The sequence below is a fragment of the Schistocerca piceifrons genome, chromosome 3 (assembly GCF_021461385.2).
Source record: "Schistocerca piceifrons isolate TAMUIC-IGC-003096 chromosome 3, iqSchPice1.1, whole genome shotgun sequence".
Classification (NCBI taxonomy): Eukaryota; Metazoa; Arthropoda; class Insecta; order Orthoptera; family Acrididae; genus Schistocerca; species Schistocerca piceifrons.
In genome coordinates, this window is record NC_060140.1 from 953,108,435 (window position 1) to 953,135,078 (window position 26,644).

General features: G+C 45.4%; 1 protein-coding gene across 1 annotated transcript in view; it reads left to right on the plus strand.

The window, feature by feature from the left end:
* LOC124789263 (L-ascorbate oxidase-like) overlaps positions 1–26,644 on the plus strand; it is a 181,588-nt gene that overhangs the window by 82,752 nt on the left and 72,192 nt on the right. Inside the window, exons 5-7 of the mRNA XM_047256560.1 lie at positions 1,638–1,735; positions 1,847–2,037; positions 15,819–16,006. Of these exons, the coding sequence (XP_047112516.1) occupies positions 1,638–1,735; positions 1,847–2,037; positions 15,819–16,006 (477 nt within the window). The remainder of the gene's footprint in view (positions 1–1,637; positions 1,736–1,846; positions 2,038–15,818; positions 16,007–26,644) is intronic.

Here is a 26,644-nt window from a genome sequence, read left to right on the forward strand (position 1 = left end):
CATCCATAGTTGAGGAACTGTTGCTGGTGCAGGTTTTTGTGCACGAACTCAACTATCGATTATGTCCCATAAATAGTTGGATGGGTTTCGTGTCAGACAATCTGGGTGGCCAGATCACGTCCAGAATATTCTTCAATCCAACTGCGAACAACTGTCGCCCTATCCACGACGTGCTGCCATCCATAACATTCAATTGTTTTTTGGGAGCCTGAAGTCCATGAATGACTGCAAATCGTCTGCAGCTGCCAGAACTTAACCATTTCTAGTCGCTGCACAGGGTAGCCGTGTGATCTGAAGTGTCTTCTCACGGTTTGGACGGCTCCCTCCATGTGAGGTTCGATCCGCCTCGGGCATGGGTGTGTGTGTCGTCCTTAGCGTAGGTAAGGTTAAGTTAGATTATGTTGTGTGTAAGCCTAGGGATCGATGACCTTAGCAGTCTGGTCCCATAGGAACTTACCACAAATTTCCAAATTTTTCCATTTTCAATTGGAGCAGAGGACCCAGTCTATTCAATGTAGACACAGCCCACACGTTTATCGAACCACCAGCAGCCGGCACAGTGCCTTGTTGACAACTTGGATCCATGGATTTGTGGGGCCTCCGCCACACTTGAACCTTACCGTTAGCTATTACAAAGTGAAATGGGACTCATCTGACCAGGCCATGGTTTTCCAGTCGACTACGGTGCAACCGATACGGTCACGTGCACAGGAGATGTGCTGCAGGTAATGTGCTGCCAGCAAAGGCACTCGCGTCGGTTGTCTGCTATCATAAACCATTAATGTCAATTTCACCGTACTGTCCTAACGGATACGTGTTTCGTACTCCCAGATTGGTTTCTGCTGTTGTTTAACGCAGTGTTGCTTGTCTATTAGCACTGACAACTCTACCCAAACGCCACTACTCTCGATAGATAAGTAAACACTGTCGGCCACTGCATTTTCTGTGGTCAGAGGTAATGGCTCAAATGTATTCTCCGCACACTCTTAACACTGTGGATCTCGCAATATTGAATTCCCTACCGATTTTTTAAATGTCCAGCTCCAACTACCATTCCGCATTGGAAGTCTGTTAATTCGCGTCATGTGGCCATAACCATGTCGGAAACTTTTTCACTTGAACCACTGGAGTACAACTGTCAGCTCCGCCAATGCACTGCCCTTTTGTACCTCGTGTATATGACACTCGCCAAGGGGCCCGGGTTCGATTCCCGGTTGGGTCGGAGATTTTCTCCGCTCAGGGACTGGGTGTTGTGTTGTACTCATTATCATTTCATCATCATCAGTGGAAGGCAACGGGAAACCACCACTGGAATCACTTCCCTAGACGCTCATGCGGTATACCTCTCTGACGAGGCTTCCCCCATGACAAGACCTGCCACAACGCTGAAAACAATGTAGTTACATGACACTACCGCCATCTGTATATGTGCATATCGCTCTCCCATAATGTCGCCTCACTGTACGTCCCCACCAATGGTGTGTGTGTGAAGTTAAATCAACTTCCGATCAGGCATACTCTGTGCTTTGCTACTTTTGGCAAGCAGTGTAGATACGTACAACGAAAAACAGAAATATTAGTCCAGAAGGTAGCTGCGAAGTGTGGCTGATGTGTGGAGTGCTGTCGCCGATGTGCAGGACTCTGTGCCGGGCCCGTCGCTGGCTTCGCTGGTGCGGCCGCTGGAGCCGTGGCTGGTGGAGGCCGCCCTGGCCGCCGTGCCGCCCGGGCGCCAGCGGCACGACCACGACCACGACCACGATCACGACCTCGACCACGACCACGACCACGACCACGACCACGACCTCGACCCGCTGCAGGCGGAGCCGCGCCGCCCCCGGCTGTCGAGGCCGTGGCCGCAGGCGCCGCTGGCGCGCCTCCACGTGGCGGCGGGCCGGCGCTACCGCCTGAGGCTCATTGCCGCCACCTGCCTCGTCTGCCCCTTCCGCTTCAGCGTCCAGCACCACCGGCTCTCCGTCATCGCAGCCGACGGCGCGCCCGTCCACCCGCGCACCGTCGACGGCGTCGTCATGTGGCCAGGTCAGTGATCCCTTAGGTATTCAGAGCTCTCCGACAGCTGTTTTGTATCTCAGTTGGTTGGAAACTAGCTGCCAGCATGCTCTATGCGTGCTCGAACTGGATCTTCAAGTGTGTGTCTTAGCTACGAGGGTCACTCCAAAAGAAATTCACACCATTTTTTTTAAATCCATCTTTTATTCTACATGTTTGAAAGTTTTACAGTGTGTAGATACATCCTTTAGGAACAATGTTTTCATTTGTCCACATAATTTCCATCCCACTCAACTGCCTTACGCCATCTTGAAACCATCGCCTATGTAACCGCAATGTAAAATTCTGGACCAACCTGTTGGAGCCACTGTTTGGCAGCGTGAACAAGGGAGTCATCATCTTCAAACCTAGTTCCACAAAGAGAGTCTTTCAGTTTCCCAAAGAGATGATAATCACATGGGGCCAGGTCAGGACTGTAAGGCGCGTGTTTCAGTGTTGTCCATCCGAGTTTTGCGATCACTTCCACAGTTTTTTGACTGACATGTGGCCGTGTATTGTCGTGCAACAGCGAAACATCCTGCTTTTGCCGATGTGGTCGAACACGTCTCAGTCGAGCTTGAAGTTTCTTCAGTGTTATCACATATGCATCAGAATTTATGGTGGCCCCACTTGGCATGGTGTCCACAAGCAAGAGTCCTTCGGAATCGAAAAACACCGTAGCCATAACTTTTCCAGCAGAAGGTGTGGTTTTGAATTTTTTTTTTCTTGGGTGAATTTGCATGATGCCACTACATTGATTGCCTCTTCATCTCTGCTGAAAAATGATGCAGTCATGTTTCGTCACCTCTCACAATTCTTCTCAGAAATTCATCTTCACCATTCTCGTTGTTGTTGTTGTGGTCTTCAGTCCTGAGACTGGTTTGATGCAGCTCTCCATGCTACTCTATCCTGTGCAAGCTTCTTCATCTCCCAGTACCTACTGCAACCTACATCCTTCTGAATCTGCTTAGTGTATTCATCTCTTGGTCTCCCTCTACGATTTTTACCCTCCACGCTGCCCTCCAATGCTAAATTTGTGATCCCTTGATGCCTCAAAACATGTCCTACCGACCGATCCCTTCTTCTAGTCAAGTTGTGCCACAAATTTCTCTTCTCCCCAATCCTATTCAACACCTCCTCATTAGTTATGTGATCTACCCATCTAATCTTCAGCATTCTTCTGTAGCACCACATTTCGAAAGCTTCTATTCTCTTCTTGTCCAAACTAGTTATCGTCCATGTTTCACTTCCATACATGGCTACACTCCACACAAATACCTTCAGAAACGACTTCCTGACACTTAAGTCTATACTCGACATTAACAAATTTCTCTTCTTCAGTAACGATTTCCTTGCCATTGCCAGTCTACATTTTATATCCTCTCTACTTCGACCATCATCAGTTATTTTGCTCCCCAAATAGCAAAACTCCTTTGCTACTTTAAGTGTCTCATTTCCTAATCTAATCTCTCGTCTGGAGATTGTTTCCTGCAATGCGTGTTACGCATCCTAAGAGCACTGATGTGAAGTTGGTTGCTGGCACCACAGGCGTTAAGCTTTGGTACAGGCTATTATCTGATGCCCACTGCTATCCTAACCGATGATATTGTTGGGTCAACATGGGAACACACATAAATTGTGTTCTATGTAGCTCCATGTTCAACAACATGCAGTCAACTAAGTGATGCAAAACACTTGTGCCTGCACCAGAACTGCACTCAATCGTCAAAACGACCACAAATCACTGCCTATCCTTCTTCACAGAGCTGACGAACGTCCGACCTCCATCATCCCATGTAGGCTTTCACGGCCGGCGTCTTTATCAGTAAACACTTCCGGGCTAAGTTGCCGTGGTCGATCTGTAGACCTCCATGTTCTATGATGAGGCAGTGATGTTCAACGGTTTTTCGCCTATTCGTGTTTTCATATTCTTCACAAATCCCCAGAGATGCTCACAACAGTAACACTGGTACACCTAAACAACTTCGCCGTTTCTGATAAGCTCATTTCCAGGCAATGGATCATAACAAGTTACCCTTTGACAAACTCGCTTGTGTGAGCTGACTTCCCCGTTTGCTGCCCATCGCTAGAATGTTTTTCCATTTGTCTCTGCTCCACTTACTGTCCACATCACGCCCTGGAAAAATAACTAGGCGACGTTCAATCTCACAGCAAGCAGCAGTCATAATACTTTTGCTCATTACTGTATATTCATACAGCATATAAAAAGGTGACAGCTAGTACTAGAAATACCGTTTACTTTTCGTCTCCTTTATACCTAATAGAAATTCTTCTTGGACATTGTGCTGCGTAGAGTCAGTGATTCTGTATGAATTTTCGGCAAAGAGAGCAAATGCATCTAGCAGGTGACTACAGAGAAATAATGGGCTCATTCAGATTCACAGCACCAGGCAGTGGCTGGTAGGAGAACCATAATTACAAAGCTAATTAACACTAGCTAAGGGATAAGACAAAGATGCTGTATTTTCCCAGTACTCTTCAATATATAAATAGATGAAATGATCAGAAAATGAAATACTGTGAATACAAAAGGAGTATTTTTAGCTTGTGGCACTAAATGCAGTCCTATTTGCAGATGGCCTAACACTGATTGCAGAGAATGAAGATGACTCTCAGATGGGAGTCTATTAGCTTCAGCAGGTAGTCTCAGAATACAGCCTGAAATTGTCTGTAGATAAATGCAACCAGTAAGATCAGAAGGTGTCTTTGATACTAAAATATCAGAGCAAGTGAAACATTTTAAGTACCCAGGATTTGACGTCACACAGGAATACAACCCTGATTTCGATAAATAATTAAATGAATTTACCTCCATTTGACTAACAGCTGCCAAAAATTTGCGGAATAAAGCCAGGAAAGAAACCCAACCGACGATTTACAAAACCATAGCACTACCAATCCTTAGTTACAGAAGTGAAACTTAGGTGACAGCAAGACATCAAGAAAGTAAAATACAGGGAATTGAGGTTTCTAAAAAGAATGGAAGGATATACAAGAGAACATGATAAAAGAACTGAGGGTATAAGGAAAGACTTAGAAATATATGCCATAAAAAAAGAGTAGGAGAAAATGGAAAGAACAGGTAGATTGTATGAGCGGAGAAAGACACCCGGTAAAAGCTCTCATTTATAAATGCACTGGAAGAAGCAATGTGGGAAGGCTGTACAAGAGATGGAATACTGTAACAGCAATTTGCCTAATACATAAAATGAAGAAGAAGAAGCAGAAGGAGAAGAAAATTGAGAACATATAGTAATGACTATGTGATTTTCAGATATGTCAGCCTTACTACCGTAGTGTCAAGTAATTTTCTTAATACATTCCTTCTGATTATATGTAAAGACATACTAACAGAAATGCATGACAGCAAGACAGAGGGAAGCTAATCTGAAGAAGACGTTGACAGGTCTAAAAAATAAAGTGGTCTCAAAATGTGTGGCTGTGAAAATTAAACTAACTTTTGAAAAACAACACTTGTGAAGGAACAATATGAAATAATATGTGTGAGGAAGGAGATCCCTGAGAAAATTAATTGTAAAAAAAATATTTAATAAGTAAGCATATCACACACATTTATAACTGGACGAAGTGCTGTCCCTATTTCAAGCAAAATTTATCCTGTAGATGACTGCAGATTGTATGTGCTATGCTAGAGAAATAGTTAAAACTACATAGCACAAGAAACTAATAATACTGATGAATAAGAAACGTTGTCATGTAGGATGTAAAATGGAATGCACTAGCAACAGAAATTTTAAATTATTTAGAAGAATACAAAACCTGTCTTAATCGGCTTCTTTACAGAGCCAGAGATGAAATAATTAAATAATGGCCTGAAGTTCAACTTAAGCTCCAAAGCAGTGCAGTTAAAAGAGTAGGCCTAGATATGGCTCAAACACCATCATAGAAACGTAATAAAACAATGTATACAATCAGTGGAATAATTTTGGAACAAATTAATCGTAACAATAAGACAATAGGTGAAAATAATAAAGAAACAAATTTGGTTTGTGATATAAGGAATGAACTAGAAATACATGAGGCAGTAACAGTGAAGGCCAATAAGGCAACACCATGTTAATTATGAATGAGAGCCAATATGATAGGAAAATCCATGGATTATTTAAGGAAAATAAAATCATTTAAATGAAACAAGACAAAAAACATCAACTAACAAATTAAATGACTTAACATTCCAAGGGCATTAAAATGCAGTTTTATTTCTGTGTAAGGACGCCAGGTAGTGTGTAATAATGAATCCTAGGGTGCACTCACGGCACATACTTAAAAACAGAAAGAGGATTTTCCAATTCGATCAATCATAAATTGTATTAACAGCACAGTTTAGATACGGGGAAAGAAAATAAACACCGTAACGAAGTTTTTGCACTTACGAGACGAAATCTATTGTTCCCAATGTCCAAGACAAGCTGTTCACATTTCGATAAACAGTAAATTCGTATCATTCAGTATTTCCAGCTTCTATACAAATGATTCAACTAGAGAGACTATCAGTCTCATAAAAGACAATTTAATTAAATATAAGAAATCAAACAAGGCTGAAAAACATAAGTTGATGGAAGGTAGAAGGATATGTGATAATAATGTTAAACTTGCTGACAAAAGTTGTGCAATAATTAGGCACTATGTCCCCTGCACATACCGATAGGTTCAGTCATACTAGGCAATGTTGACAGCTATTTAAAATACTATCTGTTTTAGAGTGGACAGTGGCAATCAACTCATGAAGAACAATGTTCTGTGCAATGTATGATAAGTTTTGTATTTGCTAATATATGCCACTAAAGCAACAGTGATATTCAAATGTTTGAGAGTATGGAGTCTACTTCACAAGCATATGTAAATGACGGATGTATACTGTATACACCCACACAGGATAACTTTATAAACTTACAAAGATTTGAGTAAGTATTTGAAAATGGCACTCTGCCGAACTCAGCTGTCTGTGTGAAAATAATTAAATGAATGTGAGCAAAAAAATGAAATGATCGTATGGCATAGCTGGCCATGAGGGGAAGTTCGGCCGGCGAGTCTTATTTCAGTCGACGCCACATTGGGCTACTCGCGTGTCGGTGATGAAGACGAAATGACGATGATGCGGATAACACATCACCCAGTCCACGAGCGGAGTCGAACCCGGGCCCACTGCACGGGAGGCAAGCACGTTACCAGACAGTTTTTCTTTGGTCTCATTTTGTTCTAGATTTTTCGTTGAATTTGTTCGGGGCGGACGTCCGATGACAACCGTTCAGGTTGTTCGTTGATCCGCTCACTCAGTTTTTTTGGTTACAGAGGGTAGCTAAACCCTCTGACCGAACAAGCTGAGCTACCGCGCCTGCTATCAGCCAAATAGGCGGATAATGTGATCAAAATAAAGATGGAATACTTCTTTAACAGCTTTGTGTCTGCGGCACACAATATGAAAGAATTACATCGATTTGAAGTTATGTAATGATGAGGGGTGTTTGTTGTGCAAGAAGAACACTGAGAACAGCAATGGGAATCAAACTGATGAAGCAAACAGAGTGTCTGAAAATCACATTGCATATGTAGACATATCTTTCGTAATTGGACACAGGAAGAACTGACGTGGTCAAACAGCCCAATGTTATGCACATTGTATGCGAGCAGTCATCGTTATCTGGCGTCCCTGGGAATTATCACTGTCTGTGCCATGTGAATCTACATCATTGTAGTAAAGATTCAGCAGATCTAATGACTGAACAAGTTTTTGTTTTATTTTAGGTGGAGAGATTTCTCTAAACTTTTAAATTAGCCACGAGGGAAATTCCATACTTGCTGTGACAGTTTTGTTATTTCCGATTTAAATGCTAATACAAGATCATGTAGAGTTCAGTATGTTTTTGATAGAGCAACTTGACTCCGTCAAGTAGTGTGGGAGGAACTGTTCCACGGAAATGTTCACTGATGAACTCTTGGTGGTACAGACGATGACCTATTACTTCTTAAGGATTAGTTTAAGATCTAGTTTTTTTTTAACTCATCGTGATATTGAACAGATGTCGTCACTCAAACTTTATGCGGCAGCAGCAATGACTCTGAGCACTATGGGACTCAACTTCTGAGGTCATCAGTCCCCTAGAACTTAGAACTAACCTAAGGACATCACACACACCCGTGCCCGAGGCAGGATTCGAACCGGCGACCGCAGCGGTCGCGCGGTTCCAGACTGTAGCGCCTAGAACCGCTCGGCCACACCGGCCGGCTAGCAGCAATGTTCGTAGTGGTGGAACTTAAGACATATTAGAAGGATGCAAAGCAAATGAAATATCAAAAGGAGCACATGATTGCTGGGAAGCTGCGCTATGTGTGTACTTTATTCAACGATTAATTTCGATACCACTATGATATTAGTGTTACAGGCTGGCTGTAGTTGGCCAGTATGGCTCAGTTACGTTGGAACATATGATGCCAGTGCTATCGGATCTAGTCGTCCAATAAAGTAAAGTCGTACTGCGGTTACCGGAGATCATGTCCTCCTTATTGAAATAGTTATAAACTCTGGGTCACACCTGTAAAAGAATGAAACAAGCAGTTAATCCTAATAAACATAAGTCCTGAAGCCATCTGTTTCCCCCTTGTACGACATATGCTTAAGTGCGGACATGGCAGTGTTATAACACTGTTAATGTCTACGACATGTGTGTTTCGAAACACCGCAAGTAAGGCATAAATTAAAAAGTGATAAACTGCCACATCCTTATTTCAACATCATTCCGGACACCTTAGTACTTTTAAACGCGTTTCGATAGTGAGCTTGTCAGTCGTGGCTCAGCAGCACTATGATCTCCAAGGTCCCCCGACTTGAACACCTTGGACTTTTTGTGTGAGGATATTTAAAAGCTTTCATACGTTCCATTGCTGTTGATAGTGTCGATAAACTCCTAGACTGACTGTAGATGGTTGTCAGTGCATTTGGAACATGTCAGGGATTTTTGAACATGTTGAAGCATCGATAAGGAGATATGCGGAAGCGTGCCTTCATATGAAGATTAGCCACATGGAGTACTTGATGTAGTATGTCTGTCGTCAAGTGCACATCTCAGTTCGGATCCTCAGAGGCTCTGTTATAAGCCGTCCGCGTACCAGTCGCAATATTCGTATTGGGGAAACCACCGGTTTCTGGGTCTGTTGGGGTTGGGTTGTTTGGGGAAGGAGACCAGACAGTGAGGTCATCGGTCTCATCGGATTAGGGAAGGACGGGGAAGGAAGTCGGCCGTGCCCTTTCAAAGGAACCATCGCGGCATTTGCCTGGAGCGATTTAGGGAAATCACGGAAAAGCTAAATCAGGATGGCCGGACGCGGGATTGAACCGTTGTCCCCCCGAATGGGAGTCCAGTGTCTAACCACTGTCTGGGTCTGTGTTCACTGGGGTTGTTTGCTTGTTCCATTGTCCTCTGCTCGCCACTTTACTTTGTACCTATGATAGTCTAACTCACTATCATTTTTGCTCAGCGAGAAAAACAACAGAGCAATAAATGAATCGTAGAGAAACCTTGAGATCACACATTACCATGATGAGTTGTGCAACCTAAACACAACTCGCTGATACCTTTCCGTGAAGAGGCTATCGAACCACAGCACGTTTGAAAAATTAAGCTGTTTCATTTTCTTATATAACATTAAGAAAACAATAGTAGAAAAACAATGAAATTTTCATTCTGCAGCGGAATGAGCGCTAAATGAAACATCCTGGCAGATTAAAACTGTGTACCGTTCCGAGACTCGAACTTAAGATCTTTGCCTCTCGCGAGCAAGTGTTCTACCGAATTAGCTACTTAAGCAGGACTCATACCCCCCCCCCCCCCCCACTCTGACTCCCCCCCCCCCCCGATCCCACCCTCCCACAGAGATATACTTCTGCCAGTGAAAACTATTTCGAAAAAATTGTCACATACACTCCTGGAAATGGAAAAAAGAACACATTGACACCGGTGCGTCAGACCCACCATACTTGCTCCGGACACTGCGAGAGGGCTGTACAAGCAATGATCACACGCACGGCACAGTGGACACACCAGGAACCGCGGTGTTGGCCGTCGAATGGCGCTAGCTGCGCAGCATTTGTGCACCGCCGCAGTCAGTGTCAGCCAGTTTGCCGTGACATACGGAGCTCCATCGCAGTCTTTAACACTGGTAGCATGCCGCGACAGCGTGGACGTGAACCGTATGTGCAGCTGACGGACTTTGAGCGAGGGCGTATAGCGTCCGCATGTATCCCGTGCCACCCAACGTGCTCTAGAAGGTGTAAGTCAACTACCCTGGCCAGCAAGATCTCCGGATCTCTCCCCCATTGAGCATGTTTGGGACTGGATGAAGCGTCGTCTCACGCGGTCTGCACGTCCAGCACGAACGCTGGTCCAACTGACGCGCCAGGTGGAAATGGCATGGCAAGCCGTTCCACAGGACTACATCCAGCATCTCTACGATCGTCTCCATGGGAGAATAGCAGCCTGCATTGCTGCGAAAGGTGGATATACACTGTACTAGTGCCGACACTGTGCATGCTCTGTTGCCTGTGTCTATGTGCCTGTGGTTCTGTCAGTGTGATCATGTGATGTATCTGACCCCAGGAATGTGTCAATAAAGTTTCCCCTTCCTGGGACAATGAATTCACGGTGTTCTTATTTCAATTTCCAGGAGTGTATTTTATGAAATGATTTTTCTAAAAGTCAAAAATAAAATACCTTAGAGAAACATTTGAGGCACCATTGAATGACGCTCGAAATCATGTACAGCAGACCGCGCGGGATTAGCCGAGCGGTGTAAAGCGCTGCAGTCATGGACTGTGCGGCTGGTCCCGGCGGAGGTTCGAGTCCTCCCTCGGGCATGGGTGTGTGTGTTTGTCCTTAGGATAATTTAGGTTAAGTAGTGTGTAAGCTTAGGGACTGATCACCTTAGCAGTTAAGTGCCGTAAGATTTCACACACACATGTACAGCAGATGAGGTGCGTCAAATGTTTTCTAATCTATTTTCTTTCTTACTTTTGGACAAATCATTTCACAAAACATTTGACTTAATTTTTTAAAATTTTTCCTTTTCAACTTTTGTTCAGAAAGCTTTGAATTTAATAAGTTTAAACATCTATAGGTGTTCTATTATTGTTAACGGTATATAGGTCAAGAGAAAGCAGAGAAGTCCCAATTAGTGCAGTAACTTGGTATTTATTTTATTTTCCAACTCGAAAGAATAAATACCACAGTTGTTGCACCAATGTAACATGTTATTCATAAAATGGGTAATCCTTAAAGAGATGAACTTTTTATTATTTCATTTGCATAGTTAGCAGAAAGTGTGTGTGTAATATTTCAGTATTCCTTCAAGTCAGTAATTACGTTTTCGTTAATTACTCTGATTACTGTAAAGCAATGAATTAAAAAAAAGTAGACCACACGCTGGGTAATTTGATAACCCAATTGCGCATTTTGTTGTCTTCGTTTGGCTACGAAAATTCTGACAAAATCCCTTTGTGTAGTGGCTAGGGAGCCTTCTTTTGTCTCCACTCAGAAATTTGTCCAAAAATTGTTACCTAAATAAGGCGGTGCTTGAATAGTTGCTTCATGTCCATCCACGGCGTGTTTTCTGCCGCCAGTCAAGCTGATTAATGCAGTTGCTGCACTGTAGTACAGGGTGAGCGTGAAGTCTTACCTTGATTATAAAAATTTATAACAGAATAACCGTTTGACACAATAGTGTACATTTGATGCCGTTACATAGGTTAGTATTACTAGTATTTTTAAAGACCAGTTACGTTAATAAAGCTCATCGTGTGCTCCCTTGGTAGCTCGGAGAATGTCGGGGCGGTATTCCAGTTCCCGCCAGGTGTTTCGTAACATGTGTTCTGTCACAGTACCCACAGCAGCTTGTATCCTAGCCCTCAGTTCGTCGAAGTCAGCAACTGGTGTGACGACTGTCCTTCATATAGCCCCAGAAGAAAAATCAAGGGTGTAGTGTCTGGAGAGGGGAGTAATGTCCGGATCGGTGGATTGGAAGGAACGGTCCAACAGCCTGGCCACCCCGCTCTCCAGACATTACGGCCCTTGTTGACTTTTTTTTCTGGGGCTATATCAAGGACAGAGTCTTCGTCACACTGTAACGCTACAATGCAGTCCTTGCTATGAATTTTTTCGCTTACTTAACACATGAAATTGTTTGTATACGATGTATTGTCTAGTGTAAACATGTATTGTAAATACTATGTTTAAATTGTGTAATATTTAACACTGGCGAGTCAGGGCATATTTAGTTAACGTTGAAGTCAGAGAGATTGTTTTGTCGTGCCGCTGGGCGCGGGAGCGCGCCAGCGGGCAGTAGCAGCAGTGACGCCGTGCTCGGAGTAAGACGTACAGCCGAGTGCTGCTAGTCCTAGCTGTGTTACATCTAACGGCTAGTGTGTGGATCTAAGTACGACGGGAAAGTAATGGTCGGCATATCTGGAAGCATGGCCGGGCAAGTTATTATGGATTAATGGGCACAGTACTGAAGAAACGAGGACTTAAATGTGAAGCGCACTGTGGGCCCAAGTCGCACCAGTAAAAGCCCGCTGCCACATTGTGTCGCCGCCGTGGACTTCCGTCGATCCACCGACAACGAGGGAAGTAAGATCCACGTAATTTTCGTAGGATGAAATTGTAGAAGGCTTGCCAGTGACTGAGATTTTCTCTGAAGTTGAACAATTAGTAACAAGCAGTTTATAATCGAAGTGTTGCAGTTACATTCCACCCGACAATAACACCAAGTAGGTCCCTTCCTATCCTTGCCTTATTGAACCGAATGTGTCACGCCATTATCAAGAGAAAATACGTTAATTATCAAATTATTTACATAGACGGCGAAGAGTCAATTTCAGAATGGTTATGGTAGTTAATTGTTGCACTTAATAAGCTTACACCAACCGTAGTAACTTAATAATAGACTGCAGTAATAAATTTGATTATTAAGATTTATCTCAATGCATATTCAGCTGAAGTTAGTTCAAGTATATTTCATGAAACTATAAAGCTTATTCCACCTGACAGTCCCCCAATTAATGAATTATTATCATTCAAAACATAGTTAATCAATTATTGGCAATATATTTCATTACGAGCAAATTAAACTGTGCAAAGTACCTAATTTTAAAGACAGAAAGACAGTCCATTATTCAAAATCTCGATAGATAATTATCTGTGTTGTCAGCATTGGACTTAGCTGACAAGTTATGAACAAAATAATTATCAAAATACTTATTGAAAGTTAACCATTAATGTTTAAGTGTAGTTAGATTGTTATAACATTGTTTTATACGACTACTGAGCCTGACACAGCACTTACGTAGAAGTTCCCGTTCCACCTGCTGCGCTACAAACAGGTAAACGTTATTTCTGACACAATTATTCACGTACTGTACTTAACAGTACTGTCGCTCATGAGTTGAGCTGGCGACAGATTTTTTAATTGCTTTTACAACTTAATCATTTCTTTCGGAAAAATTTCCACTGGCAAAATTTATTTCCAAATTATTTCCATTATTTCATTTACCGATCGCTATTGGATGAAATTACTCATTGAATAACGATCAAGTTATAACGTCTCCTGTTTCCCGCGGAATAATCATTATTTACTTCGGATTCGGATGCCTTATCCCGACGCGGGTCAAAATTCATAATTCACGGTCATTGTCAACTAGTAATTTCGCAAATCCCGGGAAACAGGGGGGGGTGTTATAACACCAGTTGCTGACGTCGACGAACTGAAGGTTAGTATACAAGCTGCTGTGGGTACTGTGACAGAACACATGTTACGAAACACCTGGCGGGAACTGCTCCCTTGGTAGCTCGGAGAATGTCGAGGCGGTACCTTGGCGTTCTCCAGGCTACCTACGGAGCACACGTTGGATTTACTAACGTAAGTCGTCTTAAAAAAAAAAAACTAGTAACACTAACCTATATAACGGCATCAAATGTAAATTATTATGTCAAACGGTTGTTGTTGTTGTTGTTGTGGTCTTCAGTCCTGAGACTGGTTTGATGCAGCTCTCCATGCTACTCTATCCTGTGCAAGCTTCTTCATCTCCCAGTACCTACTGCAACCTACATCCTTCTGAATCTGCTTAGTGTATTCATCTCTTGGTCTCCCTCTACGATTTTTACCCTCCACGCTGCCCTCCAGTGCTAAATTTGTGATTCCTTGATGCCTCAAAACATGTCCTACCAACTGATCCCTTCTTCTAGTCAAGTTGTGCCACAAACGTCTCTTCTCCCCAATCCTATTCAATACCTCCTCATTAGTTACGTGATCTACCCAACTTATCTTCAGCATTCTTCTGTAGCACCACATTTCGAAAGCTTCTATTCTCTTCTTGTCCAAACTGGTTATCGTCCATGTTTCACTTCCATACATGGCTACACTCCATACAAATACTTTCAGAAACGACTTCCTGACACTTAAATCTATACTCGATGTTAACAAATTTCTCTTCTTCAGAAACGATTTCCTTGCCAATGCCAGTCTACATTTTATATCCTCTCTACTTCGACCATCATCAGTTATTTTGCTCCCCAAATATCAAAACTCATTTAGTACTTTAAACGTCTCATTTCCTAATCTAATCCCCTCAGCATCACCCGATTTAATTTGACTACATTCCATTATCCTTGTTTTGCTTTTGTTGATGTTCATCTTATATCCTCCTTTCAAGACACTGTCCATTCCGTTCAACTGCTCTTCCAAGTCCTTTGCTGTCTCTGACAGAATTACAATGTCCTCGGCGAACCTCAAAGTTTTTATTTCCTCTCCATGGATTTTAATACCTACTCCGAATTTTTCTTTTGTTTCCTTTACTGCTCGCTCAATATACAGATTGAAGAGCATCGGGGAGATGCTGCAACCCTGTCTCACTCCTTTCCCAACCACTGCTTCCCTTTGATGCCCCTCGACTCTTATAACTGCCATCTGGTTTCTGTACAAATTGTAAATAGCCTTTCGCTCCCTGTATTTTACCCCTGCCACCTTCAGAATTTGAAAGAGAGTATTCCAGTTAACATTGTCAAAAGCTTTCTCTAAGTCTACAAATGCCACAAACGTAGGTTTGCCTTTTCTTAATCTTTCTTCAAAGATAAGTCGTAAGGTTTGTATTGCCTCACGTGTTCCAATATTTCTACGGAATCCGAACTGATCTTCCCCGAGGTCCGCTTCTACCAGCTTTTCCATTCGTCTGTAAAGAATTCGTGTTAGTATTTTGCAGCTGTGACTTATTAAACTGATAGTTCGGTAATTTTCACATCTGTCAACACCTACTTTCTTTGGGATTGGAATTATTATATTCTTCTTGAAGTCTGTGGGTATTTCGCCTGTCTCATACATCTTGCTCACCAGATGGTAGAGTTTTGTCAGGACTGGCTCTCCCAAGGCCGTCAGTAGTTCCAATGGAATGTTGTCTACTCCCGGGGCCTTGTTTCGACTCAGGTCTTTCAGTGCTCTGTCAAACTCTTCACGCAGTATCTTATCTCCCATTTCATCTTCATCTACATCCTCTTCCATTTCCATAATATTGTCCTCAAGTACATCGCCCTTGTATAAACCCTCTATATACTCCTTCCACCTTTCTGCCTTCCCTTCTTTATTCTGTAATAAATTGTTATAATCAGGGCAAGACTTTGTGCTCATGCTGTATTTGACAGGTGAGACACGGAAGGCGCCGTGATGTTGAGTGTGCGTGCGTGTTGCAGGGGAGCGGTACGACGTGGTGCTGGAGGCTTCGCAGCCGCCGGCCGCCTACTGGGCGCACGTGCAGGGCCTGGGGCCGTGCGCGCCGCTGCGGCTCTACCAGCTGGCCACGCTGCAGTACGAGGGCGCCGGCTCCCGCCCTCTCACCAGGGACCCTGGCTACGCAGGGTTCGCCGCCGCCGATGCCTACGTGAGTACCTGCGCCTCGACTGCCATCGTATAAACAGTCGTGCGGTGCCCCGTATCCCTATACAATGATAAGCCAAAACGTGACCACTGACCACCTCGACGATGGTGGCGTTGCGGGCACACGACGCGGTAACAAAAGTATGTAAGTGCGGCAGACACGGACGGGGTGTCACTCTAGCGAAGATGTGAGGTGCGACTGGGAAGTCCACTGAGATAAGCGACTGTCACAAAGGGCAGGTTACTACTACGCAGAGCCATTGAACGAGTAAGTGGAAAACTGTGAAGTTGGTCGAATGTTCACGTGCTACTGTCGTGAGTATCTACGGAAAGATGTAGAGGGACAGTGCAACTACCATTACGCAGTAAATAGTTGGATGCACGACTCTTCACAGAACGTGGAGTTCGGAGGCTTGTCTGCCCTGTAAAGTACGATATATGCTGATCTGTGGGCGAAGGAGCCTGCCGTTGTGGCCGAGCGGTTCTAGGCGCTACAGTCTGGAACCACGCGACCGCTACGGTCGCAGGTTCGGATCCTGCCTCGGGCATGGATGTGTGTGATGTCCTTAGGTTAGTTTAGGTTTAACTAGTTCTATGTTCTAGGGGATTGATGACCTCAGCAGTTAAGTCCCATACTGCTCAGAGCCATTTGAACCTTTTTTTTCTTTTGTGGCCGAAACAGCACAATGTTGGTGCAGGCTCAAGTGATTTGGGTACACCCTTCACCATACGAGGTGCAATCAAGTTCTGACGCCTCCAATTTTTTTTTCTCCGGACTGGAAAGAGATAGAAACATGCGCATTGTTTTAAAATGAGGCCGCGTTCATTGTCAATGGGTCCCAGAGATGGCAGCACCGTACAGCAGATGGAATTTTACCGCCAGCGGCGAGAGTGAGAACTGTTTTAAATACTTAAAATGGTGACGTTTTCCTTACTTGAACAGCGTGCAATCATTCGTTTTCTGAATTTGCGTGGTGTGAAACCAATTGAAATTCATCGACAGTTGTAGGAGACATGTGGTGACGGAGTTATGGATGTGTCGAAAGTGCGTTCGTGGGTGCGACAGTTTAATGAAGGCAGAACATCGTGTGACAACAAACCGAAACAACCTCAGGCTCGCACAAGCCGGTCTGACGACACGATCGAGAAAGTGGAGAGAATTGTTTTGGGGGATCGCCGAATGACTGTTGAACAGATCGCCTCCAGAGTTGGCATTTCTGTGGGTTCTGTGCACACAATCCTGCATGACGACCTGAAAATGCGAAAAGTGTCATCCAGGTGGGTGCCACGAATGCTGACGGACGACCACACGGCTGCCCGTGTGGCACGTTGCCGAGCAATGTTGACGCACAACGACAGCACGCATGGGACTTTCTTTTCGTCGATTGTGACAATGGATGAGATGTGGATGCCATTTTTCAATCCAGAAACAAAGCGCCAGTCAGCTCAATGGAAGCACACAGATTCACCGCCACCAAAAAAATTTTGGGTAACCGCCAGTGCTGAAAAAATGATGGCGTCCACGTTCTGGGGCAGCGAGGGCGTAATCCTTACCCATTGCGTTTCAAAGGGCACTACGGTAACAGGTGCATCCTACGAAAATGTTTTCAAGAACTAATTCCTTCCTGCACTGTAACAAAAACGTCCGGGAAGGGCTGCGCGTGTGCTGTTTCACCGAGACAACGCACCCGCACATCGAGCTAACGTTATGTAACAGTTTCTTCGTGATAACAACTTTGAAGTGATTCCTCATGCTCCCTACTCACCTGACCTGGCTCCTAGTTACTTTTGGCTTTTTGCAACAATGAAAGACACTCTCCGTGGCCGCACATTCACCAGCCGTGCTGCTATTGCCTCAGCGATTTTCCAGTGGTCAAAACAGACTCCTAAAGAAGCCTTCGCCGCTGCCATGGAATCATGGCGTCAGCGTTGTGAAAAATGTGTACGTCTGCAGGGCGATTACGTCGAGAAGTAACGCCAGTTTCATCGATTTCGGGTGAGTAGTTAATTAGAAAAAAAATCGGAGGCCTTAGAACTTGAATGTACCTCGTATAACGTTGAACATGGGACTTCACAGCATGCTAGCCCTACCTGTTCACACGTTGATCCAATGAGATCGGCAGTTACGATTGCAATGCGCACGGGGACCATCGGGATTCGACTTCGATCAATGCAAACGTGTCGACTCTTAGGGTGAACACTGTACCGAAGGTGAGGGGTGAAAATGGGAAAATCCATTGAGATAAGCGACTGTCACAAAGGGAAGATTATTACTACACATAGCCTGTGAGCGAGTATCTCGAAAAAGGCGAAGCTGGCCGAACGTTCACGTCCTACTGTCGTGAGCATCTATGGAAAGAGGTAGAAGGACAGTGAAACTACCACTGGGTTGGTTGGTTGTTTTGGGGAAGGAGACCAGACAGCGAGGTCACCGGTCTCATCGGATTAGGGAAGGACAGGGAAGGAAGTCGGCCGTGCCCTTTGAAAGGAACCATCCCGGCATTTGCCTGGAGCGATTTAGGGAAATCACGGAAAACCTAAATCAGGATGGCCGGACGCGGGAATGAACCGTCGTCCTCCCGAATGCGAGTCCAGTGTCTAACCACTGCGCCACCTCGCTCGGTGGTAAACTACCACTGGGCGCTGAGTGGTTGGACACCCACGACTCTCCACAGAACGAGGATTCGGAGGCTTGTCTCTTCTGTAAAGTGGGCTAGATGGTGATCAGTCGCATCTCTGCCGAAAGAGCACAATGCTGGTGCCCGCACAAGTGTTTCAGAGCACACCGTTCACCGTAAACTGCTGAACATGGACCTCCGCAGCAGACCATCCCGACGTGTTGACATTGAAACTGAAACATCCGCTTAGAAAAATTAAGAACGACAATGATGGTAAACCTCTACGTTATTTGATTTTCAAAGAGCTGAGCAAAACTGAACGTAGTCAGACATTTCGCTCTTTACTTATTCTGATCAACACTAAACTGACACACAATACTTTTAGCGCAACGCAATCTGACTTTGAATAATCCCTACAAAAGAATGGCCCTGAATAACAATAACGTATACCTCTCATGAATCATTTACCTCACAAAAATCTTCGTTACTCGAACTACTGCAATACAGCGAGCGCCAATACCGCCAGCTAAGTAAAAGATTCTAACTACTGAAGGCACTAACTACTGATAGGCATAGTTAGCAAATGAAAGATTTTGATGCAGAACAAACACTGTATTTACCTTAATAGTGTTCAAAAGTCATAATACACTCCTGGAAATGGAAAAAAGAACACATTGACACCGGTATGTCAGACCCACCATACTTGCTCCGGACACTGCGAGAGGGCTGTACAAGCAATGATCACACGCACGGCACAGCGGACACACCAGGAACCGCGGTGTTGGCCGTCGAATGGCGCTAGTTGCGCAGCATTTGTGCAGCGCCGCCGTCAGTGTCAGCCAGTTTGCCGTGGCATACGGAGCTCCATCGCAGTCTTTAACACTGGTAGCATGCCGCGACAGCGTGGACGTGAACCGTATGTGCAGTTGACGGACATTGAGCGAGGGCGTATAGTGGGCATGCGGGAGGCCGGGTGGACGTACCGCCGAATTGCTCAACACGTGGGGCGTGAGGTCTCCACAGTACATCGATGTTGTCGCCAGTGCTCGGCGGAAGGTGCACGTGCCCGTCGACCTGGGACCGGACCGCAGCGACGCACGGATGCACGCCAAGACCGTAGGATCCTACGCAGTGCCGTAGGGGACCGCACCGCCACTTCCCAGCAAATTAGGGACACTGTTGCTCCTGGGGTATCGGCGAGGACCATTCGCAACCGTCTCCATGAAGCTGGGCTACGGTCCCGCACACCGTTAGGCCGTCTTCCGCTCACGCCCCAACATCGTGCAGCCCGCCTCCAGTGGTGTCGCGACAGGCGTGAATGGAGGGACGAATGGAGACGTGTCGTCTTCAGCGATGAGAGTCGCTTCTGCCTTGGTGCCAATGATGGTCGTATGCGTGTTTGGCGCCGTGCAGGTGAGCGCCACAATCAGGACTGCATATGACCGAGGCACACAGGGCCAACACCCGGCATCATGGTGTGGGGAGCGATCTCCTACACTGGCCGTACACCACTGGTGATCGTCGAGGGGACACTGAATAGTGCACGGTACATCCAAACCGTCATCGAACCCATCGTTCTACCATTCCTAGACCGGCAAGGGAACTTGCTGTTCCAACAGGGCAATGCACGTCCGCATGTATCCCGTGCCACCCAACGTGCTCTAGAAGGTGTAAGTCAACTACCCTGGCCAGCAAGATCACCGGATCTGTCCCCCATTGAGCATGTTTGGGACTGGATGAAGCGTCGTCTCACGCGGTCTGCACGTCCAGCACGAACGCTGGTCCAACTGAGGCGCCAGGTGGAAATGGCATGGCAAGCCGTTCCACAGGACTACATCCAGCATCTCTACGATCGTCTCCATGGGAGAATAGCAGCCTGCATTGCTGCGAAAGGTGGATATACACTGTACTAGTGCCGACATTGTGCATGCTCTGTTGCCTGTGTCTATGTGCCTGTGGTTCTGTCAGTGTGATCATGTGATGTATCTAACCCCAGGAATGTGTCAATAAAGTTTCCCCTTTCTGGGACAATGAATTCACGGTGTTCTTATTTCAATTTCCAGGAGTGTATATATATCAGTTCATGACATCCAGTATTACAAATTTACTCTCTCTGATGGACACACGTCCAGATCATCCGCTCACAAGACTCCGCCATCTCTCTCCCCACATGCACCACTGCTGGCGGCTCACCTCCAACTGCGCAACGCTACGCGCTGTTCACATCCAACTGCCCAACACTACAATAGCGAATATTCCAACAATGCCAACCAGCCACAGACTTCACAAAGCACAGCCAGTGATTTTCATATAGAGCGCTACGTGGCGTTACCAACATAAAAACCTAAACAAGCTACTTACAACCTGCTCACTCGACGACATCGTCAGTTACGATTGCAATTGGTACGGGAACATGGGGACTCGACAGTCAATGAATCGAAACGTGTCGGCTCTTCGAGTGAATCACAATTTTACTACACTGGGTCGATGATCGTCTCCACAAACACCGTGATCGATGTGAACGACGGTTGGAAATGTGTCGCGCGCCACGATCGCAGGGTGGTTGGAGCATTATTATGCTGTGGGAGACGTTGTCCTGCGCTTGCATGGGAGCTATGTTAGTAATCGATGACATGCCGATAGCTGTTAACCACATCTACATCTACATCTACATTTATACTCCGCAAGCCACCCAACGGTGTGTAGCGGAGGGCACTTAAAGTGCCACTGTCATTACCTCCGTTTCCTGTTCCAGTCGCGTATGGTTCGCGGGAAGAACGACTGTCTGAAAGCCTCCGTGCGCGCTCTAATCTCTCTAATTTTACATTCGTGATCTCCTCGGGAGGTATAAGTAGGGGGAAGCAATATATTCGATACCTCATCCAGAAACGCACCCTCTCGAAACCTGGCGAGCAAGCTACACCGCGATGCAGAGCGCCTCTCTTGCAGAGTCTGCCACTTGAGTTTGCTAAACATCTCCGTAACGCTATCACGCCAAATAACCAAATAACCCTGTGACGAAACGCGCCGCTCTTCTTTGGATCTTCTCTGTCTCCCCTGTCGACCCGACCTGGTACAGATCCCACACTGATGAGCAATACTCAAGTATAGGTCGAACGAGTGTTTTGTAAGCCACCTCCTTTGTTGATTGACTACATTTTCTAAGCACTCTCCCAATGAATCTCAACCTGGTGCCCGCCTTACCAACAATTAATTTTATATGATCATTCCACTTCAAATCGTTCCGCACGCATACTCCCAGATATTTTACAGAAGTAACTGCTACCAGTGTTTGTTCCGCTATCATATAATCATACAATAAAGGCTCCTTCCTTCTATGTATTCGCAATACATTACATTTGTCTATGTTAAGGGTCAGTTGCCACTCCCTGCACCAAGTGCCTATCCGCTGCAGATCTTCCTGCATTTCGCTACAATTTTCTAATGCTGCAACTTCTCTGTATACTACAGCATCATCCGCGAAAAGCCGCGTGGAACTTCCGACACTATCTACTAGGTCATTTATATATATTGTGAAAAGCAATGGTCCCATAACACTCCCCTGTGGCACGCCAGAGGTTACTTTAACGTCTGTAGACGACTCTCCATTGAGAACAACATGCTGTGTTCTGTTTGCTAAAAACTCTTCAATGCAGCCACACAGCTGGTCTGATATTCCGTAGGCTCTTACTTTGTTTATCAGGCGACAGTGCGGAACTGTATCGAACGCCTTCCGGAAGTCAAGAAAAATAGCATCTACCTGGGAGTCTGTATCTAATATTTTCTGGGTCTCATGAACAAATAAAGCGAGGTGGGTCTCAGACGATCGCTGTTTCCGGAATCCATGTTGATTCCTACATAGTAGATTCTGGGTTTCCAAAAACGACATGATACTCGAGCAAAAAACATGTTCTAAAATTCTACAACAGATCGACGTCAGAGATATAGGTCTATAGTTTTGCGCATCTGCGTCCCTTCACGCTTGACGTCTTCCCCGACGGCGATGTCATCTTTCAGCAGTATAACTGCCCGAGTCTCGCAGCCAGAACCCTGTTACAGTGGTTTGAGGAGCGTTACACGGGGTGTTCAAAAAGTCTCTCCGCAGTGCCGTATGATTGTTAGCCGCGCGTGCCGTATGCCGCAGTGAATATACCGAAATGAAACTCAGTGAAATACAGGCTATTAATTTATTGAACATTCATTTTTACTTACAGATTTTCACATTAAATGTTGAAAGTGTCCCCCCTGTTACTGAATACTCAATGCAGTTCGTCTAATCATGTTTCCAAACATAAGCTGTAACATTTCTTCTGTAACAGTAGCAGTGAAAGTGGATATTGCAGTTTTCAATTCATCAATAGATTTCAAAAGACAGTTTTTATAGACAGTTGCTTTCGCTGCACGCCAGAAGAAAAAGTCAGGTGGTGTTAGGTCAGGCGATCGTGGAGGCCAAAGTCCGTGTGAAATTATGCCATCACCAAAAACATCAGCAAGCAGTGACATTGAAACGCGAGCTTTATGGGCGGCTGCACCATCTTGTTCAAAATAGCTGTTCAGTATTTGACTTAACACAAGTTCTCCTATGAATGGGTACAGATTATCCGTGCAGTATCGTTGCGCCTTTATTGTTTCGTTGAAAAGTATGGGACCCACAATCCGACGTCTAGAAATTGCAATCCAAACTCCCATTTTCACAGAATGAAGTGGTTTCTCACGAATACACAATGGATTTGCAGTACTCCACATACGAGAATTTTGCGAGTTCATGTACCCGGATAAATGAAACCATGCCTCATCAGTGAAAAATGTTTCATTAAGAATATCCCTTCAATTTTGTTGAACGAAATCTTTGAACCATTGACAATAATGCATTTTCTTACCATGATCAGTATTCATCAGTTCTTGAACGGCTGTCACTTTGTATGGGAAAAGTTCTAATTTTTTCCTTACAGCTGTGTGGGCCGTTCCGACACTATCATCGATTTCCTGGCCGAGTTTTCTTACTGACTTGTTCGGACTCATGGACATTTTATCGGAAATGTCGAGTAGTTTATCCTCAGACAAAACGCTAGAACGACCACATCTCGGTGCACCTGTCACTGAACCCGTACTTCGAAATGTGTTAATCAGATCTCGCACAGTATCGCGATGTGTGAGTGTTGTCTCCGGGAAAACTGAATTAAATGTCTGACGAACTGAAACTGTGTATTTACCGCCAGCTTTGAACAGTTGTTCGACTAAAAACACACGTTCTTCAATGGTTACCATTTTAACAGCGACAAAAACGAAACAAACGAACAAAGGAACTAAACTTAAACGTTCACGTCAACACGTAACGACACACACCAGCGATATATACTGACGCTGCCTAAGATAAACGAAACAGTGGAATGTTGTGAGAGTCCACTTGAAGGGAAGTAACCCAGGCAGGTGAACAATCATACGGCACGCGCGGCTAACAATCATACGGCACTGCGGGGAGACTTTCTGAACACCCCGTAGTGCACTCAGGTTGATGTCTCGGCGACCAAGTTCAACTGACGTAAATGCTACGGAACCCGTCTGGCTCGTTATCGGTCGCCATCACCGAGTACGCAAATCAGCGGCCCGTTATTTAAGCGAATTACATGAGCTCTGCGTAGACATCTAATGCCACATACCTCCACAAACCTAGCAACAAACAAACGCATCCATCACAAGCAGAACCAGTGATTTCTTTTCCTCGGAAGACGGACAAACGAGCTATCAAAGAGGTGGTCATAATGTTTTTCTTCATCAGTGAATCATTCAGGCCCACTTGAATTAACTGGCAAGATGTGAGCATACGTGAAGGGTCCCTGCACATATCAATGACATACTGTGTCCACTTGCCTTTAAACATCATTTTATACCCATTTCTCTACGCGACGCATGGTAAATGCGCTCCATATTAGTATGCCAAAAGAACTGTGCTAATACCAATTACAGAGAGAGGTATATATCATCATGCCCACCCGGTTAGCCGAGCGCTGTAACGCACGCCTTTTCGCAGTGGGAGGCAGAGCCTCGTCCCCGGCACGAATCCACCCGGCGGACTTGTGTCAAGGTTCCATGAGCCGACCAGTCTGTGGAAGGTTTTTAGGCGGTTTTCCATCTGCCTCAGCGAATGCGGGCTGGTTCCCCTTATTACGCCTCAGCTACACTATGTCGGCGATTGCTGCACAAACAAGTTCTCCATGTACGTGTATACCACCATAACTCTACCACGCAAACATAGGGGTTACACTAGTCTGGTGTGAGACGTTCCCTGGGAGCCGAACTGCACAATAACCATGGGTTCGGTGTGAGGCAGCGGAGGGGTGAAGTGGACTGCGGTAGTCGTCGTGGGGTTGTGGACCACTGCGGCTGCGGTGGGGACGGAGCCTCTCCGTCGTTTCTAGGTCCCCGGTTAACATACAATGCAATACAATACAATATATCATCGCTCCAAACCCTAGTGTCACTACATTTCTCTGTTCCGGATCCACAAGAATGAGCTGCTGTTCCTCCACAGACGTTCAGTGACCCCAGCAGAGTTCAAGCGGTCATAAATGCGAAGGTTGCAAACCCGACATATTAATTTCCACTAATAGGTTTACGGATACTTTTGGTCAGATGTTGCACACCATTTTTTCTCAGTAATATACACGTGAGTGCTACAGTTTTCATTAAACGTCATCACGATAATGGAAAATTCAGAATTAAAAAAAAAAACTCTGGCATCGACAAAATTTCGAAGGTTTATTTGCCAGCCATTTTGCTACAAGGGCCCTAACACATTTCGCAAATCATGCATTTATACACCACTGGCCATTAACATTGCTACATCAAGAAGAAATGCAAATGATAGACGAGTATTCATTGGACAAATATATTATTCTACAACTGACATGTGATTACATTTTCACACAATTTGGGTGCATAGAGCCTGAGAAATCAGTTCCCAGAACAACCACCTCTGGTCATAATAACGGCCTTGATACGCCTGGGCATTGAGTCAAACAGAGCTTGGATGGCGTGTACAGGTACAGCTGCCGATGCAGCTTCAACACGATACCACAGTTCATCAAGAGTAGTGACTGGCGTACTGTGACGAGCCAGTTGCTCGACCACCATTGACCAGACGTTTTCAATTGGTGAGAGATCTGGAGAATGTGCTGGCCAGCAGTCGAACATTTTCTGTATCCAGAAAGGCCCGTACAGGACCTGCAAGATGCGGTCGTGCATTATCCTGCTGAAAAGTAGGGTTTCGCAGGGGTCGAATGAAGGGTAGAGACACGTGTCGTAACACATCTGAAATGTAACGTCCACTGTTCAAAGTGCCGTCAATGCGAACAAGGGGTGACCGAGACGTGTAACCAATTGCACCCCATACCATCACGCCGGGTGATACGCCAGTATGGCGATGACGAATACACGATTTCAATGTGCGTTCACCGCGGTGTCACCAAACACGGATGCGACCATCATGATGCTATAAACGGAACCTGGATTGATCCGAAAAAACGACGTTTTGCCATTCGTGCACCCAGGTTCGTCGTTGAGTACACCATCGCAGGCGCCCCTGTCTGTGATGCAGCGTCAAGGGTAACCGCAGCCGTGGTCTCCGAGCTGATAGTCCATGCTGCTGCAAACGTCGTCGAACTGTTCGTGCAGATGGTTGTTCTCTTGCAAACGTCCCCATCTGCCATCTGTTGACTCAGGGATCGAGACGTGCCTGCACGATCCGTTTCAGCCATGTGGATAAGATGCCTGTCATCTCGACTGCTAGTGATACGAGGCCGTTGGGATCCAGCACGGCGTTCCGTGTTACCCTCCTCAGCTCACGGATTCCATATTCTGCTAACAGTCATTGGATCTCGACCAACGCGAGCAGCAATGTCGCGATACGATAAACCGCAGTCTCGACAGGCTACAATCCGACCTTTATCAAAGTCGGAAACGTGATGGTACGCATTTCTCCTCCTTACACGAGGCATCACAACAACGTTTCACCAAGCAACGCC